This window comes from Bombus fervidus, chromosome 15 (genome assembly GCF_041682495.2).
Source record: "Bombus fervidus isolate BK054 chromosome 15, iyBomFerv1, whole genome shotgun sequence".
Classification (NCBI taxonomy): domain Eukaryota; kingdom Metazoa; phylum Arthropoda; class Insecta; order Hymenoptera; family Apidae; genus Bombus; species Bombus fervidus.
The window spans coordinates 7,367,975-7,383,262 of record NC_091531.1 but is presented as its reverse complement, the minus strand read 5'-3'; the positions used below and the strand labels follow the sequence as shown (position 1 = coordinate 7,383,262).

Sequence of the window (15,288 nt, the reverse complement as noted above, 5' to 3'; positions counted from 1 at the left end):
ATGACCCGAGGGGTTGAAGAGTGGTCGCGTAGCAAATAGAATATTGTGAATAGTGCTTAAAGAAGCTCCCTTCACCCGCGGTATTAATCGAACATTCGTCTCTCCGTGGCCTTGTAGACACGTACTACAAGTACAGTAGGTATGAGTCGAACGGTTGAATGGCACACCTATTTACGTGCGTCTCGATTGCCTACCAGTCGCCATCGTTCGTTGATCCGACTTGCTCAATTCACTCAGAACTTTCGGCTTATAATACTAGACCAACGTCTATTCATTAGCATAACCTAACCTTAATGAAAATTTCCCAATAAAGATCCTATAAAGACAATATTTTTCTAATTCCTTTTATCACATTATTTATACCATTTATACCATTACCAACCAACTACTTAAATTTTTGTTTGTCTTCGAACAGTATCATTAGGTTATAGACAACTATGATAACTTATGTCAGGTCGTCAGAATTTAGATTATTTAATTTTATTATATATTAAATTAAATGAAATTAAATTAAATCAAAAATTCCCAAAAATAAATAATCTAATCTTAGATTGCTATAGTCTTCATTGACCCAATGATATCAGTTAAGGGTTAAACTTGCTTTTTTTTTTTATTAATTGTGTAAATTATTAATAAGTTTCATAATTAGTTCTAAGATATTACTGAATAGCATACAGCATTATGTGAATGATTTCTAATATTTCAGTTGCAGTGCTTGCATAAGGGGTTCAGTATTATCGATTATAATCGTTGTGGATAAAAAAGAACACGGATAAACTCTCGAGATGGCTTTGTTTCAAGCAATGAGGGTTTATTGTATGCCCGTTCCAATTTCAACCATCATAGCGCACCGCGGTGCACTTCCTTTCGTTAGAGCCGATTCCGCTTTATAAAGCCGACATCGTCAGCCTTCGATGTGCACCGCACGTTTCTCCTCACTAAAATATAAACTGCACAATGCAACCTATTCTCTAGCCTGATCCGATTAAATCAATTTCTTTCTAATAAACTAATAAGATTGGGGTTAGGTTTTCACTAATCATTTCTGTTCGTCTATTCATCAGTAGCTTATCATCCATCAAAACTATGATATAATAAAATAGTATAAATACTTCAAATGCAATATGCTGATATATTCTATAGTATTGTATTATAGTGTATTATATTATATATTATATAAAGAAATAACAATGAATGTACAATTCCAAATTAAATTTTGAAACCGGTCATTTGACCTGGTAAGGTTAGTGTTAAGTTAGTATAGCAGCATTATTATGGTCAATATATTGAAACGTACGATATAACATGATACCAATGTAAATATTTTTAATGTAATATACATTGTAATACTTATCTGTAATTATACAACATATATACATTGGTATCATATTATAGAGTATTATAGTACAATAGAATACGCGATTGTAGTAGACTTTTGAAAAACATGGTTACTCGTAAATTAGAAAGGAGGAGTGATCCAATGGAGTCTCTAGGGTCGAGGAAAGAAAAGCCAAGAATCTTGAATAGACAACGCGAGGCCCGGCATTCGCATTCTTTCTCGTTGATATTCTTCGATCGTGGCTCGATGCGCCTTCCTAAAGGTTTCCAGGTCGTCCGCCACAATTCACATTTACGATGACTCTGGTTAAGTTCTATGATAGCTGCCCCTATCCCTTTTTACTGTACGATTTTTCAATCTACAGCCTAAAGTCATTATTTTCATAAATAAATATAATAACGATTACGAGCTATTTTCTTTTCAGCAAGGCCAGAAAAAAGACTAATTTTAGAATAGTTCTTCCATGATAGTCGCCATTATCGTGAAAGTTGGGCTCAGAGTAAAAAACGAAACACAAAGTGCGCCAAACGAAGATATCCAAAGCTATTCTACATTATCGACTTCTTCACCTTTTCACGTACTATCGTTTCTTCCTATTTTATCCTTTTCACGCAATTGTTATATCGTGTGGGGCTAGGTTAACGAATGAAATTGAATTGTGGCGGTTATTAAATCGTCAAAGTTGAGTTCAATTAGCGGACGAAGAGCATAAACACTCAAGTGTTCCCAGAATAATCGTATGTATCCGTTGTATGCAATACATATATACAATAGTATACTGAAAGTTGACATAAAGAGAAAATAATAGATAAATCAACTGGTCGAGGCATACTAGCTTTGCATGCTGACATTAAGAATTGCAATTCAGTCAACGGCAGTGCAGAATCGCTAGATCCGAGCTCTCTCATAATCCCATGGGTGAAAGTTGCAGTTTCCCACGCGATCGACCTGTGGACGAATCAATGGGATCTCCTGTACTTTTATCCTCTTTGTCTGTGCACTTATTCAATCGTTCATTCAACCTTGTATTTACTTACTTATCGCGCGCATAACCTATCCATCAATTATATATAGCATGCATTAATTACCGATTTATCATTTAGCTTAGCTTTAATTGATCGGTTACTCGTTCAGATAAGAATGCATTTACTGTAATTGAACGTCCTGCTTAATTACCGTATGTCCATAAATATCGAAGTATGTAAGTATTATCATTCCAAGTAACGTAGCTGTGTAAAAAAAACATCGATCATAGATGTAGAATACAATTTTTCTTTTAATTTATCGTTCCCGCGGAAATTATGTTTCGAAATGGGCGCGCGATGCGCGGCTGGTGATCAATAATCGTCTGTACGCGCACATAGCCTGAATTTTTAAATGCCGTCTATTCGAAAACGCGTTGTCGACGAAAAAACTTCGTTCCACAAATTCGTCTCGCTATTTCACGTGGGATCATCTGTGCAGTGGTTTCAATTATATACCATGACGAGTTTCTTATAAGACACAAAAACATCGTCGGAGATCGTCTTACGAGAGTTAACCTCTCTCACCGGTTTCCGAAAGACCGGCAATCGCGAGGACGATATCGCAACACGCGAACCGTGCACCAGGGACATAGAAACAAAGAAACAAAGACGGAGAGAAAGAGAAGGAAAGGAAGGAAGGTGTAGAGAAGGCAAAAGGAGAACGTAGAATCGGGGAGGCATGGTCCCGCTATCCGGTCGGCCGCTAGGCCGAGGTCAATGAACCTCGATCCGCCTACCGACTTTACCTGCCAGCCTCAAACCTGCCAACCTGGCTTGGCTCCGTAGGTATCGGCCAGGATATTTCGCCTACGACAGCTTCGCTACGAAACATTTCCTGCGCGAGTTGCCACGAAATCACCGCGAGACAGTCCTCCATAACGAGACTTCATTACATCTAAATTATATCTTAATATTATACACAAATAGGTTAGATTAATCCATATAAAACTTCAATGCTCGGAATTTTGAATTTGATGGGGCAGTATCGTCAATTTTGCGCTCTAATCAATTGTTAGATACGTTGAGAATAAAGATACTTGATACGACATTCGTGTTCATAAATTGTATTAATTAACAATATTATTGGATCATAGGTTTTATAATAAAAATATCAAAATTTTGTTATTGTTTTAAATTTGGAAAGAATACCACTGATAGACGAAGCGGGTTGAAAGCAAATTTTTAATGTACAGGTTATTTTAAAAGAGACTAATAATAATAACTGCATTAAAAATTGTTGGATTTTAGAAATGACAACTTTTATAAATCTAGAAGAATTAATTGAAATAATTCATTGAGAATGTACATTGAATCATGTGGATTCTACTTTGATGATATATATAATGTTTTAAAGAAACTAGGTTTTATTTGAAAAACATTTCATATGGGCCTCCATTTTTGAGAAAGTTATACTTGAGAGATTATCGGCTTCCGTAAATTTACGTGTTTTCGATGAAACAACTCCTAAAATGTAAAAATCTTACAAGAAGTAACTTTGGGGTAGAATCAATTTTTTATGGGTACGGAGATACTAAACAACACCATTTCACTGAATAAATTTCTCGAACTCTTAGTTTTTACCCAGAGTGGAGAGTAATTCGCAATGGCACACTTTGCACGGCCGAGAGCATAGCCATATACCGATTTAAACGTTTTATTCTTGATAAAAATACGACATTTAAACAGAGCCGACTTTTTCAAAATGAACGATAATCGCGGTCTTTATAAATTCTCTCGAAAATGTTGAACTTGGTCCGCTTTAATACGAAGCACCTGTCACAAGTTCACACAGTCCATCGACCGTGAATTGGAAAGGCTCGAAAAAAAACGCTAAAGCAAATATAATCGTTATGGCTTCGCACATGCCATATACACATACACATCTATACTACTAGTAGCAACGTCTATGTATTAAATATGTTCAAAATAGAGAAGCGTGCTACGCCACAGTTAAACTTCGCACCCACTTTTACCAATTATCATTTACAATTTTACAATTCACTATATAATATGCTCCTATTCTGTACAAAGTAGTAATTTCCCTAATAAAAGTCCCTAGAGAAATAGGGCAGTGGTATTTAAAAATTATTCTCTGAGAAATTTAGATAGAAAAAATAAATATAAAAAATAGAAACAATTATGAATATGTAGAATATATGATATTACCAACACACATGTACAGTATCTAAAATAAATATTCCCTATATATGTTATATTTTTATTACTTACATATTTTATGTATCCATAATTTCCTATATTCCTTATACCTAGTGTTTTTGTCTAACTATAAAGAAATCAAGCTTTCAGAAGAATAATTTTTAGATGCAATTACCCTGTTTACCTAGAGATTCCTAATCTGAATTTTTGATTAAATTTTTTATAAAAAGTAATATTTGTATATTTATGTATGTGTTGATTAATGACTCAGACGAATATTATTAAAACCTAGATTCATATAATGCTCACTGTTACGATTATTATTAACCGGCTATCGACAGTTACCGATACATTATGACTACGACTGGTAGTAACGGTTTTTACGACATAGAAGTCGTATGCATATAGTTTAAGTATATATTGAAGAATGAACTGATTCTAGTAGCTTCAAACATCTATTCGATCAAGCAGTGGTTTATATGTGACACAACTTATACGTGAAACGTAATAACTGAAGGTTATTAAAAATAAAACAGAATAAGGAAGTATCACAAAATCCCTTCTAGGGATTTCTAAAAAATATTTTCACTAATCTAAATGTACTAGCGTCCTAACTTAGACGCGCTTCGTTTTTTTCTTTGAGGTCAAAGGAAACGATGTTTCCTGAATACACAAGAGGATAGCGGTACATCGATGGAAAATCATTAAATTCACGATCGCTGAAGAACCTCGACTAAGTTATTTGATTAGAAAATCTCAGTTAATTTTTCAGCAAAAAAGAGGTATCTAGAACAAAAAGCACTCGTTTGGTCTGATTCTAAAAAAGGAATTATTTGAAAGGCTAATTAAAGATTTCTATTGGTCTAATTAAACATAATTTAAATAAGAGTATTTTACATTAATGAAGGATGTTTCTTAGCCAGTGATTTATTAACTGGTATTGCGTGCTATTCGTATTTTATTGTTATCCAGGCTGGTAGATGCTCGTGCACGATGCGCGTGCAGTTATTAGCACGAGAAAAAGAAGTAGCACGAATCAGTGGGTCGATGAAACCCAAGCACCTTGCACTCGAGAGTTGTCTGAGTTTGTAAGCTCTAATTCCTTCTTTCTTCTTCCAAAGAAGGAGAAAGTTCCTCCTCTGTTGTAGATACATACCTCGCTTTAATCTTAATCTTCGTACGATAGTATATGAATGAAGAAAAATGTATTTAATTTTGATAATTATTTTCATTATGAAAACAAAATTAAACGCATCGCATAATTTCATCTATTATATTTTTAACGAAACTGAAGTCAAATGCATCGTGTCTCATTTATTACTTTTATAACGAAAATGATATTAAACGCATTGCGTTTCATCTGTTGGAAACGAGTTCAATTCTTGTTTGGAAATGCTTATTTGTCATAGTCATTACGTTACTGGAATACGATTGGTGCATTTTCTAGAAAGATAAAACGTACTTACGTATTTATTCTCTCTTAGTGATACAACGCAAAACCACTATATTAATAGACGCTTGTCTAATGCTTATCTAATAAATAATATTGCATTGTAAAATTTCAATGTAATTGACGTAAACGAGAAAATAAGACTATTTTAAGTTCAGTATGTCAAGGTAATATGTATATCTGGTCATTAAGATTTTCTATAAAGAAGTATTCCGTTGCCTAGAAATAAAAAATAAACTTTGTCAATAATAATCTTGATTAATATTCGTGAGAAATACCAATTATAAACTCTATTTGGCAGTGTTCTGATTACTGAAATTGAATAACGTGCAATTTTTCACGAAGTTTATTATATATATTATTTATATACTTCGCGGTGTTCTAGTTACCAAAATTGGATACGAAAATACCAAAATTTTAATTAGATATATTATAATCGTTAGACTTCATCTTTTAAAGTATTATTAAAATTTCAATTGAAAAATCTGTTGGTCCAACTGCCGTTAATTCGCTTCCCAGAACACGGAAAGTTATATACGTTCGTCTCGTGGTGCGTGTTGAAATACAATATGGCGATCATACAAAACGGAATCGAGTTACTCAGATACATGACTATGCGGATCTTTTTTCATATTTTCAGGTCTTTGGGTAGTTCACTGATCTTCTGGAATACAAAACACAATCCCATACGTACATCACATTTCTTTATAATTGGAATTTAATTTCAAAAGCCATAAGAAAAAGTTTTAATTAAACTAATGATTTAACCTATAGAAATATGTTAGACAAGTGTACGATTAAGACCTTCTAATGTAGTGATACACTTTTCACTGATCTTCAAATTCAATTATCTGGCTACGAAGGTTTTCAACTGACCTCAGCCGATTTATCATTTATCATTTATTCGAAATTGACGTTTAACCTCTCAAGGCCGGGGCATTTAAATCCACGATTCGCACCAACGTGTTATCGGTTCCGGTAGGCGCGGTAGATCTACATATGTATGTAGACTGATACTTTTTTTTACTCATTTACAGAAACAACAGAGAAGGTTGTCCTAGAAGAAATCTAATGAACCGAACGAATATTATACCAATTTACAAGTTCGTACTTCATCTTATCGTTTACCATAAATAAAAATAAGTATAAAAATAAAAAAAATGTAGGTCTCAATGAAGTTTCGTTAAATACAGCTTGTTTACACAAATATTAATTGCGATTTTTTACTAAATAATGTATGTATTATAATATAATAAATAAAACTTAAATATATAATATTAGTACTAGTTTGATTAAAGTTCATTGATACTTCCATTATCTATCCACTTATATTTTGTCCTTGACTCTACATAGAATATTTCTACAGGATTCTTATGCATATGGAACCTTGTACTTAATTAAACTGGAATTACATTGGTTCAGTAACTTCCCAGTCCAGTGATTCAATACAGCACTAAATTGTAACAAGAATAACGTAGACAGTATTTTCATTTCAGTAAAGTACCGTCATTCCAGTGAACAATCCAGTCCAACGACTGTATTGAAAGTTTTCAATCCACTGTTCATCCCCAGCATTGCTGGAAACATATAGACGGCCTACTGGCTCAAGCGTAATAATGTATCTAATGTAACACTTCAAGAATGTAAACATCGATCGATTTCTAGTCAATCAACTGAAATATAATCGTTTGATCCAGCGATTGGACTAATGTAAACCCAGCTTTATTATTGGTTAACAAATGTAATGAAACTAAAATAAAGATCTAGCAATAATGATAACTTTTGTTGCACATTCACAAAGTAGTTTAATTTACCGACAGCGAGGTATAATGGCACCAAATGGAGACGGACCAAGATGGCGGTCAATTACGAGATTTTAGAGTTTAACTCTGCTAAGAAGGAAGATTTTCGTGAAACGTTATAAAACAAAGCTTAGAAGAAGCTCAAGGTATGGGAATCCTCGAGAATTCGGAGCATTCTCCTTCGTCGTGTTTACTACGAGTTCGAAAAACCGGTTTTTCTCTCTCCACAAAACTTGGACCTGTGCGAATGGCGCATTAGATGCAGCGCGTCACGGTAGCCCTCGATCGTATCGATCGTATCGATTGTTCAAGTGACTACTTAATAAAATCTAATTAGATATAATGAATCGAAGGAAAGAAAGAAAAGTCCAAAAAGTAAGGAAAACCTCGCCGATAGATTAGTATTTCAAAATCTCGAGATCTTTCAGTTGTCATTTGAAATAAGCAATTACTAATTTATAATAACCTCAATTTGTCTGTTGAAATCATACAGCTATATTTTACGGTTTGGTGAACAAATTTCACGTGAAATCATCGAATAGAAACGGAGGAGCTTGTGTAGAACGAGCACGTCGTTCGGTTCTCAAAAAAATCACGATCGGTTTACACGCAAACTAAGGCTACAAGTGGAACCGGTTTCGTAAAGATTGCGTGGCCACACAGCATTCATCTGTGTTTATTTCGTTTGCGGCAACCATCATCGCACTGTGTTCGTTGCCTTCCGGACGGATTAGAGAATAAGAAAACGCATCGAAACGTCCAAGACAGTTTGGTGGATGACCCACTCCTCGTCTAAGATTTCACGCATACAGTGGCTTATGAAAGTATTCAAATGCTTTCCATAGAAAATCTTCATGCGTGACGACACTAGCGTCATATTACGAGTGTTACGTACTACATATATTTATCTACTTGTCTTCGTTCATCTTTCTTCAAATATTCCATGTTATTGAATTTTAGGGATTAATTTGATCCTCCTATATTATTTAGGTCAATATCTTGTAACTCCATATACATACGTACATTTATAAATTTTACCAATATAATCATGATGATCTTATCTCGTTAGAACGCTAATGAAATTTCAAAATTTATTGTATAATACGGATGGTATATTTATAAAGAAATTTTGCAAGTGTGCAAATTACTTTCGTGAGCAATTTTGTATTGCAAAACATGTTATTTCTCAGATGATAAGACATTTTAATATTCATAAGCAATGTTTGTTAAGAAAAATAAAACCGCATTACAAATATTTGCCTGTTTTACATCCGTTTGCATTTTCTTCGAGTTTCATGTGACCAAATGGTGTAACAACTTGTGCCAAATAACTGACATTTTTCGTTGACCAAGCATAAATATGTGTACGCGCTGTGCACATAAAAAATCTGTTTTGTATATCTCATAATAAAAATTTTCATAATTTTTAACGATTGAATTGTTCTGGTGCACTTTTATTAATCGCATCGTGCTTGGGCAGAAACAGGACCGGCAATACTGCTAAATTTAACTTCTGCTACCCGGAAAGGTCAACTTGTACATTTTACCTTTCACAGAAAACTACCTTCGAATCTCGAGGTCATTATTTATCTTCTTCCTTTTCCTCTCATATATATATATATATCATTCCATATCCGCGCGCAATAAAACTCGCAAACTCCTTGTTTTTGTATCCAAAATACAAACGCTTTTTTCTCTGCTTCCTCGTAAAGCAGCGTCTTAATTTGATCATAAATTCGCTCTAGATATAAAAAAAAAACTTATCCAAAGTTAGTCCAAATATCTTTTTTCATTTGTACAATAAAATTTACACGTTTAGGTTATGTGACAAAACATGAACTTGAATGTCCTTAATTTGCCTATCCCCCTTAAATTTTATATAGTTTGTCGAACTGTATTCAACAAGCGAAGATTTGAAAGAAAGTTCAATGGTTTCAGTGATGTCAAAATTCCAGTAACTTTTGACGGTCTCTAAAGATTAGAGTACTTTTACTTTGCAAATTCTTAGTCTTGTCTTTATAGTTGTCCGAATCGTATTTAATAAGCGAAGATTCGATGATTTTTCGCGGTTTAGGGATTAGAATCGCGTTACACTGAAGAAAAGTCGCGGCAGCAACGGGGTTAACGGTAAATTCAACTCGATTCGTTAACTGCATTCTCATGCGAGGTGGGATTTTTAAAAAGTCGGACGCCCGAGGAAAAGCACATGCGATAAGTCGTACACCTAGCGGGGAGCAGAGAAAGCAGTGGCCGGAGATGCCTCGATGCAAAAACGACCGCAATCTCGACGGTATAGCATTTGTAACAGAACCAGAATTAGATCGAGAATGGCCACTCTAACCATTTCTAAAATTTCACGCCGCTGCAACCAACCAACTCCATTTAAAACCAGAAATTCAAAAATTATAAAAGAATATGATGCATCATAAGATGAAAACAGGTTGTTTGAACAATCTGAAAAACTTCTTTCTGTACAATTGTATTTAAATGGATTTGTTATTAATTAATTAATCAAAGCAGAGACAATAAATAAATGCACGTTTCTCGAAAATTAAAAGACATGTTTCAATATCGAGAGTAATAATGACCTTGAAAGGGGTCATAAAAGTAATTTTGAGGTCATCAGCGATTGCGTCACCCTATAATTTTTTTAGTATCCTCATTCACAGTAATCAGCTCTTTTCTCGCATTATCAACTGTTTGTCATCCTTCGGAATATTTTTCATACACATATGAAAAGAGAACGAGATTATTATTTTATTATTACTTAGTCCGTGCTTTTCGGCTTTGGACGAGCTTTCGTTTTTACATCTCGTTTACCTATCACGCTTTTTACATTCTATCGGTCTTATAGCGTTATCACCTTATTGCCTCCTCCCTTATATCTATCTGAACTCTTTTCCTTGTCTATCTCTCTTTTCTTATATATCTACCTGCCCTCTTATCCACTCTGTTATATTGCCTTCCATTATATATTCTGTCTCTAAAACTATGGCAGCTTTTGGGCTTTTGCCTCCTTGCTGTGCTTCCCTTCTTGTCGTTCCTCCCCGTCTTGTATCGTCCATCTCTTCTCCATTATTGTTTTCAATTCTATTAGTCCTTCTCCAGTCTCGCTTAATATATTTTCTGTGTCCTTTGGTCCTCCTGTTATTTCGTATTCCTCTATTACGTGTCTCAGATCTTCTTTTCTTTTACATAGCCTCTTTTTCTCGTTTCCACATCTGAATCTTGCTAATATTTTTCTGTCCTTCCACTTCATCCTCCCTTCTAAGTATTTTGGTAACTCTTCTTTGGCGATTTTTCTATAATGTTTGTTATATTTGATATATTTGTTTGTTGATATTGATGATATTTTTGTGCACGCAATTGTTACCATGTAACGTTCAATAAGATAAAAAAGAAAAAATGAAAACAAGATCCATAAGACCAAACAAAAATCATTTCATTAGGCTAAATTCAAGACTAAAATAAGCTGCTATTCAATAATCATTCTACTATTCTGAAAATATTGCAAAAACAAGAGAGATCCACGTAAAACTACATGCATGAAAACTCGATAGCTGTCATCGAACGTTTTAACGGTTCCTTTCGAAGTCGCAAGGATTCATATCGAAAAACATCGATCTATGCGCGGTATGTATGCGCAGATGCTCGTGATCGCAAGCAGGTTGCTGTGCAATTTGGTATAAAAATTGAACGAATTTTACCCCTTGCCTTGTAATATCAAATGACAATCACACATTTCAAATAGCACACATATTAAATATCTATTATGAGATCTGGGATTTTACTTTAATAACTAACCACCGTTATCTCGATCAATTTTTAAACAAATTTTCTTCTATATATGTAAGATAATCTTCGTAATCACACACACAAAAATTAATGACTTTTACCAATTTTGATTATTTGACTTTACTCTTGTTTTACAAAATAAAAATAAATTTTCAAAATATAACGTCATTTCATTTTATCTCTCACTCGAATTTATTGGAATTGTCTACAAAGTTGACCAGATGAACCTAATCTGTGATGCTGAGACACTGTTATTATGTCATGAAACTGCGAGGCAAGAAATTAACATGTTCGATACGAAGTCGACACATATATCGATATCATCTTTTCTTAGATATTTCTCAACAATCTAACATGTGTTCTAACCACTTTTTAAATAGAACTAACTAAAAAATATCTTTTCTGGTCATCATTTTGAAAGATAGTAATTGTAAAAATACTTCCCCACATTGAACGTGCTAATTGGGATACCATTTGGGCGAGCAATTTTTTTCCTAGAAGTAAACAGTGTGAAGTAACCATCCAAGAAATGGAGATTCACTTACCCATCCTGAGGGCGGCAACCTGTGCGACACCGGCTAAGACTAAGATCAGCGGAAGCCCATCGAGGACCGACCACAGGTTCTTCGTCCCAAAAGTATTCCCGGAAGAATATTTACCACCGAAGAGGAGCGTGCGTGGCCGGCGTGGCCCCGCAGCCACTGCCATCGCACCGTCCTGCTCACCGCACACTTCTCACAATTTTTGTCTCCACTGTTCTGCCGGCACCAAGATTCTTACAATGTTACACCGTTCGACTCGAGTCGAAACTGTACTTTATTAAATACACTTTAAATCAGGAAATATACAAAACAATGTGAATAGTGGGAGAAGAACGTATTTTGTACGAGATAACGAAGAATGTCCGAAACGCAGAACTTGCGATAATTTTGTAAGTTCCTTTCTGAGGATTAAGAAACGTTGATTGTAAAATACACTTGTTAGCAGATGTTGCAGAAACTATCTGTTGCGCGTGCGTGTTCTTCTCGAGACGAAAAGCAAATACAGTCCCTTGGTACAGGAAGGAAGACGAAGGAAAAGAAAAAAAAGAACGCGAAAAGAGCACGAGCTACTCTCGGATTCAGTTCATGGCTCCCACGCGCAACATCAACGCGGCCGCGGTCAGCAAACGACTAACTTCGAAGCGTGTACACGCGCCGATTACAGGGGCTCGAGACTGATGTCACCGCGCATGCGCGTGAAAGGGCTCTAAGGACCACGTGTGACATATCCTCCACTAAGATAGGATTTAGCTAGCGAATACCTGTGAACGTTGTGACATGGATATTAAATACGACGTAAAAGGCGATCATTGGAAATAATCGATTAGCAGTCAACTTAAACGATCGATTTCCTCTATGCATACAGTGGAATGCAAAAAATATTCGTACACTTGCCACAGAAAACTTTGAACCTTATATTGTACGTGTTATATAAAACATTTTGAAATTTCCTTAACACTGTAATCAGGTAAGACTCCCATAATCATATTGACAAAATTTGAATCCAATCTGAAAATAGATATAAAAATTGTAAGATGAATAAGAATAGTCACCTTAAGCATGTAATAAACATAAGAAATGGTTTCACTAAGGTCTGTGATTTATTAATATTTTAAATAACTATTTGTTTAAATGCTTTTGTAACCTCTACAAAATATATGCTATCAAATATCTTACAACTTCCGTATACGTTTTCAGAATCATTTCGAATTTAAACAATATAATCATAATAGTTGAGTGTCATTACCATTACAACGCTAATGAAAATTTTAAATGGTTCGTATAACACGTAATATGTTCATAAAAAGTGTGAGAATACTTTCACAAGCCACTGTACCTAAAGATCATCCTTCTTAAACCATACATCCTTCATACGTGTGGAAGGAGTAGAATTTTTTAAAAAATAATATTAATTATTTTAATATATTGCATTTCGTATAATATAAAATTTATTGATAACTTTACTGTGTTTCATTTCTAAGATTCGTTTTCCTATCCTTTGAAAAGAAAGTTGCAGAGAACGAATGTAAACAGGATAAATTTACCTGACCTCAGGTAATTCCGACCCTCAGACCTCCCTTAACTTTATTAACAGATCTCAGAAACCTGCATCTATTCTTTGAATTCTTTTGTACGGAAACGCATTTATTGACCAAATGACCCAACCTGCCTACACTTTTCTACAATAACAAATTTTTGCAAGTAGTATTTAAATTTTCTAAATATTTTTATAATATTTTAAAGTCAGATTTTCCAATTGAAAGAAAATTACAAAAATTTGTAATATTCTTCTAATAAAATATTATTATTATATAAATATTAGTCTCTGCCTAATATTCAATTTAAGGAAAAAGATTTAAGGGATGATAGAAGTGGAAAAGTATGCGATCAAATATCTCAGTATCTGCAAGTAAAAACGAGGATAAACTACGTAGCGGCGGAATTAATTGGGAGTGGCATGTGTTCGAGAGGGAAACCTGCAATTTGTCTTTATGTACACTGTTTGTGAATGAAATTGTATAGCGTGAACTCGTGCCACCCGTGCCCGGTGGTGCCGCTCGAGAGAACGACACGTTGCCGACTCCTGCGTTTTCTCGCAAACGCATTTATTAGTCAAAGCAAATACCACAAGACATGCCCGATCTTTTCTATTGTCCAGTCACATGGAAATGCCACATCTCTCCACTTCCGCTTCATAGAATTACCGCACATCATTGGTTTTTTAATTCATCTCTTAATACATTTTAATCTTCATGGAAGACTTTAATATTCCTTAAAATTAATACATCTCGTGCTGTATTTTTATTAAATTTTTTTATACTATATTTTTATTAAATATTAAATATTTTATTCATGCTAATTTTACGTAATTTGTCATCCAGGTGACCTACACAGCATAAAATGTGATAGAATGCACATTAACGTGACCGTAGCAAATTTTTAATTCAATCTTATTCATGACTTTTACTCTGTCCAGAGTCTTAACCTAATTGTAGCAATATCCTGTTTAGATATTTTATATATAACTTCAAATTTATCTTCTTCATAAATTATGGCACCAGCCTCTTATAAAAAAATATTCCTGGCTGACTAGTAATACACTACCGATTCTGACTGTTGCAACTAGTAGTGAGACCAAATCATTACTAGAGAAGTAATCAGTAATTTTGAGTACATCTTCCGTATTATATTTATTTTGTCACATTCTTCAGTATTTTCTTTTTGGACAATGTATGTTGCAAGTATTTGTTTAAGCTACTCTTTGCATGCGAGTTCATAAAAATTCATTCCTGCTAAGAGCACACATCTCTAGTACGACGTATATGTTCTTTCACCTGTTATTTTGCTGTTCATTGGTTGCGCACCTTGCCGGCGCAACAGTGAGCCGCACAATAAAAGGTTTCTCTCTTCTTCTCGCGTTGACTCTCTTCCTTCATGTATACGGGCACACGAGTCGTGACCTTGTGGCATTTGGTACCTGTCCGTACCAGTCGGCGCACGACTACGCCTGACGTGTATAACGATGGACATGATTCCACTGGCAAATTAGTAATTTTCCTAAACTTTTCATATAACAAAAAAAAAAAAAGGGAAAAGAATCTATTATATTCTATACTATATAGGTACCCCGTGAGTCATGAATGTGTGTATATGCACTTTAAAGTAACATGTGTGAGTA

The 15,288-nt window shown here is 34.5% G+C and overlaps 2 protein-coding genes across 2 annotated transcripts in view; both read right to left on the bottom strand.

Moving 5' to 3' along the window:
* Positions 1-12,750, bottom strand: part of Mgl (low-density lipoprotein receptor-related protein megalin) — a 37,935-nt gene extending 25,185 nt beyond the window's left edge. Inside the window, exon 1 of the mRNA XM_072017529.1 lies at positions 12,114-12,750. Within this exon, the coding sequence (XP_071873630.1) occupies positions 12,114-12,276 (163 nt within the window). The 5' untranslated portion in view covers positions 12,277-12,750. The remainder of the gene's footprint in view (positions 1-12,113) is intronic.
* LOC139994680 (mpv17-like protein 2) overlaps positions 1-15,288 on the bottom strand; it is a 39,709-nt gene that overhangs the window by 6,376 nt on the left and 18,045 nt on the right. The gene's annotated exons all lie outside the window — the stretch shown is intronic.